Source organism: Gavialis gangeticus, unplaced genomic scaffold, assembly GCF_001723915.1.
Source record: "Gavialis gangeticus isolate Ggan-Ray unplaced genomic scaffold, GavGan_comp1, whole genome shotgun sequence".
Lineage (NCBI taxonomy): Eukaryota > Metazoa > Chordata > Crocodylia > Gavialidae > Gavialis > Gavialis gangeticus.
In genome coordinates this window covers 83,900-85,763 of record NW_017728995.1, presented here as the reverse complement: position 1 = coordinate 85,763, position 1,864 = coordinate 83,900, and the positions used below count along the sequence as shown (strand labels likewise).

At 43.9% G+C, this 1,864-nt stretch overlaps 1 protein-coding gene across 2 annotated transcripts in view; it reads left to right on the top strand.

Moving 5' to 3' along the window:
* The window catches only part of HLTF (helicase like transcription factor), a 62,856-nt gene that overhangs the window by 39,233 nt on the left and 21,759 nt on the right, over nt 1–1,864 (top strand). For both annotated transcript variants that reach the window (XR_002094993.1, XM_019503113.1), the window contains exon 20: nt 1,098–1,276. Coding sequence is in view for 1 of the 2 variants with exons in the window: in XM_019503113.1 (XP_019358658.1) it covers nt 1,098–1,276 (179 nt within the window). In the remaining variant the exon portion in view is untranslated. The remainder of the gene's footprint in view (nt 1–1,097; nt 1,277–1,864) is intronic.

The following is a 1,864-nucleotide window of genomic DNA, read 5'->3' as shown; positions in this document are numbered from 1 at the left end:
GGGCTGGGGCAATCACTACCCAGTTGGGATGAGGCAGGGTGGGAGTGGAGCCACGAATAGCTTGTCCAGGGGGCATGGGTGGGGTAGGGGGTGCCACCGGCTACTGCACACGCCTTGGGGGAAGAATGGGGATCATATGTCCCCCTAGATCTGTGCACAGGGTGAGGGCAAAGGTGGGCTACATGCTTGGAGCCAGGGGTGGCACTGGGCACTTCTGGGGGGGAGGGGGAGGACAGTTAGCCACCCCAAAATTTTGATGTAGCCCCCTGCCAGTTCCTGCCCTCGAGCGCAGCCCTTGCCCTGTGTACACTACAAATGTTTTCAGGAAACCAAAGTCTTTGGGTTCCGGGGGGAGTATGGTTGCAAAGATCTCCATGCCTCCCCCGAGGTGTGCGCAGTGGCTTGAGCTCCTTCCCCCCGATGCCTTCCAGACAAAGTGCCTGTGGCTCCATCTCACACCCTGCCTTGGCTGGCAGTGCTTAACCCTGCCCTATCCCCATTCCCACTCTCTCCCTCACTCTTGGGAGCCTCTAACTTCTCCTCCATGCCCCTTTCCCCCACAGACTTACCAGCCAGATGCTGCTCTCCAACCTGCCGGGCTACATATTGGCAATTGGATCATATTGTCCAATTATGATTTGTTAATAATTGGCCATCGGTGTTGGCCCAAAAAATCTTCATTGGTGCACCTCTAGTATTTACAAATACTGTTCTGCTGTGGAGTTAATTTACTTCCCCCTAATAGGGGCGCATGGGTAGATGCACAGTGTTTACTGCACAGCTAATTGGTCTACTGCACAGTAAACATGTCATGTAGATATGCCCAAACAGTGTTTTTTCACCTTTAGCATTGAATGTGTGAATTTAGTCAAGGTCCCTTATTCAGACTAAACTAAGTCAAGTAGAGAATTGCAGCAATGTTTTTAAATAGTGAAACAATTCTTATTCATGCTTTTTGCCAAATTCAAATGATTTCATTAAATGATGGGCTAGATCTCTGTCTGATTTATAAATTAACGTCATAATGTTGGTATCAGTGGAACCATGTTGATTTATGATAGGTATAACATAAACTGTTGCTTTCTGTATATATTTAGTAAATAATACTCCTGAAGAATTGCGTGAGAAACTAGTAAATAAAATGAAGCTGGTTCTGAGCTCTGGATCAGATGAAGAATGTGCAGTTTGCTTGGATTCTCTCACCTTTCCTGTGATAACACATTGTGCACATGTGTTTTGTAAACCGTGTATATGTGAAGTCATCCAAAGTGAACAGGTTAGTTATTTTCTAATTACATTTAACTATTTGACTGATAAGCTTTTGGTGGTCTGGTTCCGGTACAATATAGAATTTTAAAACAGTTGGCTGGCTTCATTCTGTGTCTTAACTGCACTAAAGCACAGGTAACAAATCATAAGTAGTTTGACAGATGTTTTGTATTTATGAATCTAAACAGTACTGCAGTAGGCTTTGGCTTCATACAGTCAAACCTCTAAATTAGGTGTGCACACAACATCCTTTGGACTTTAATTGGAGCCTTGTGAGTACTTTTAATGCATATTTCTCCACTCATTGTTCACTTTTATTTCCATGCTCTTCCTGCTTTCTCTTGTTCTTTCTTTTTTCATCTTTGAAATGAATGTGATGGCATCTAGTGCTTTACTGTTGTAAATATACAGGACTATGCTGGGAACTGATTGTCAGCATAGCATGTGAATGCCTTTGTTCATGCATTTGGTCAGCTTGTCTCTAGCTGTATGTAAAAAAAACCAAACCAAACCAAACCAAACCAAACCAAAACAAAACCCCCAAACCAAACCAAAACAAACAACAAAAAAACCAACACCCCCCCCCCCCAGACTC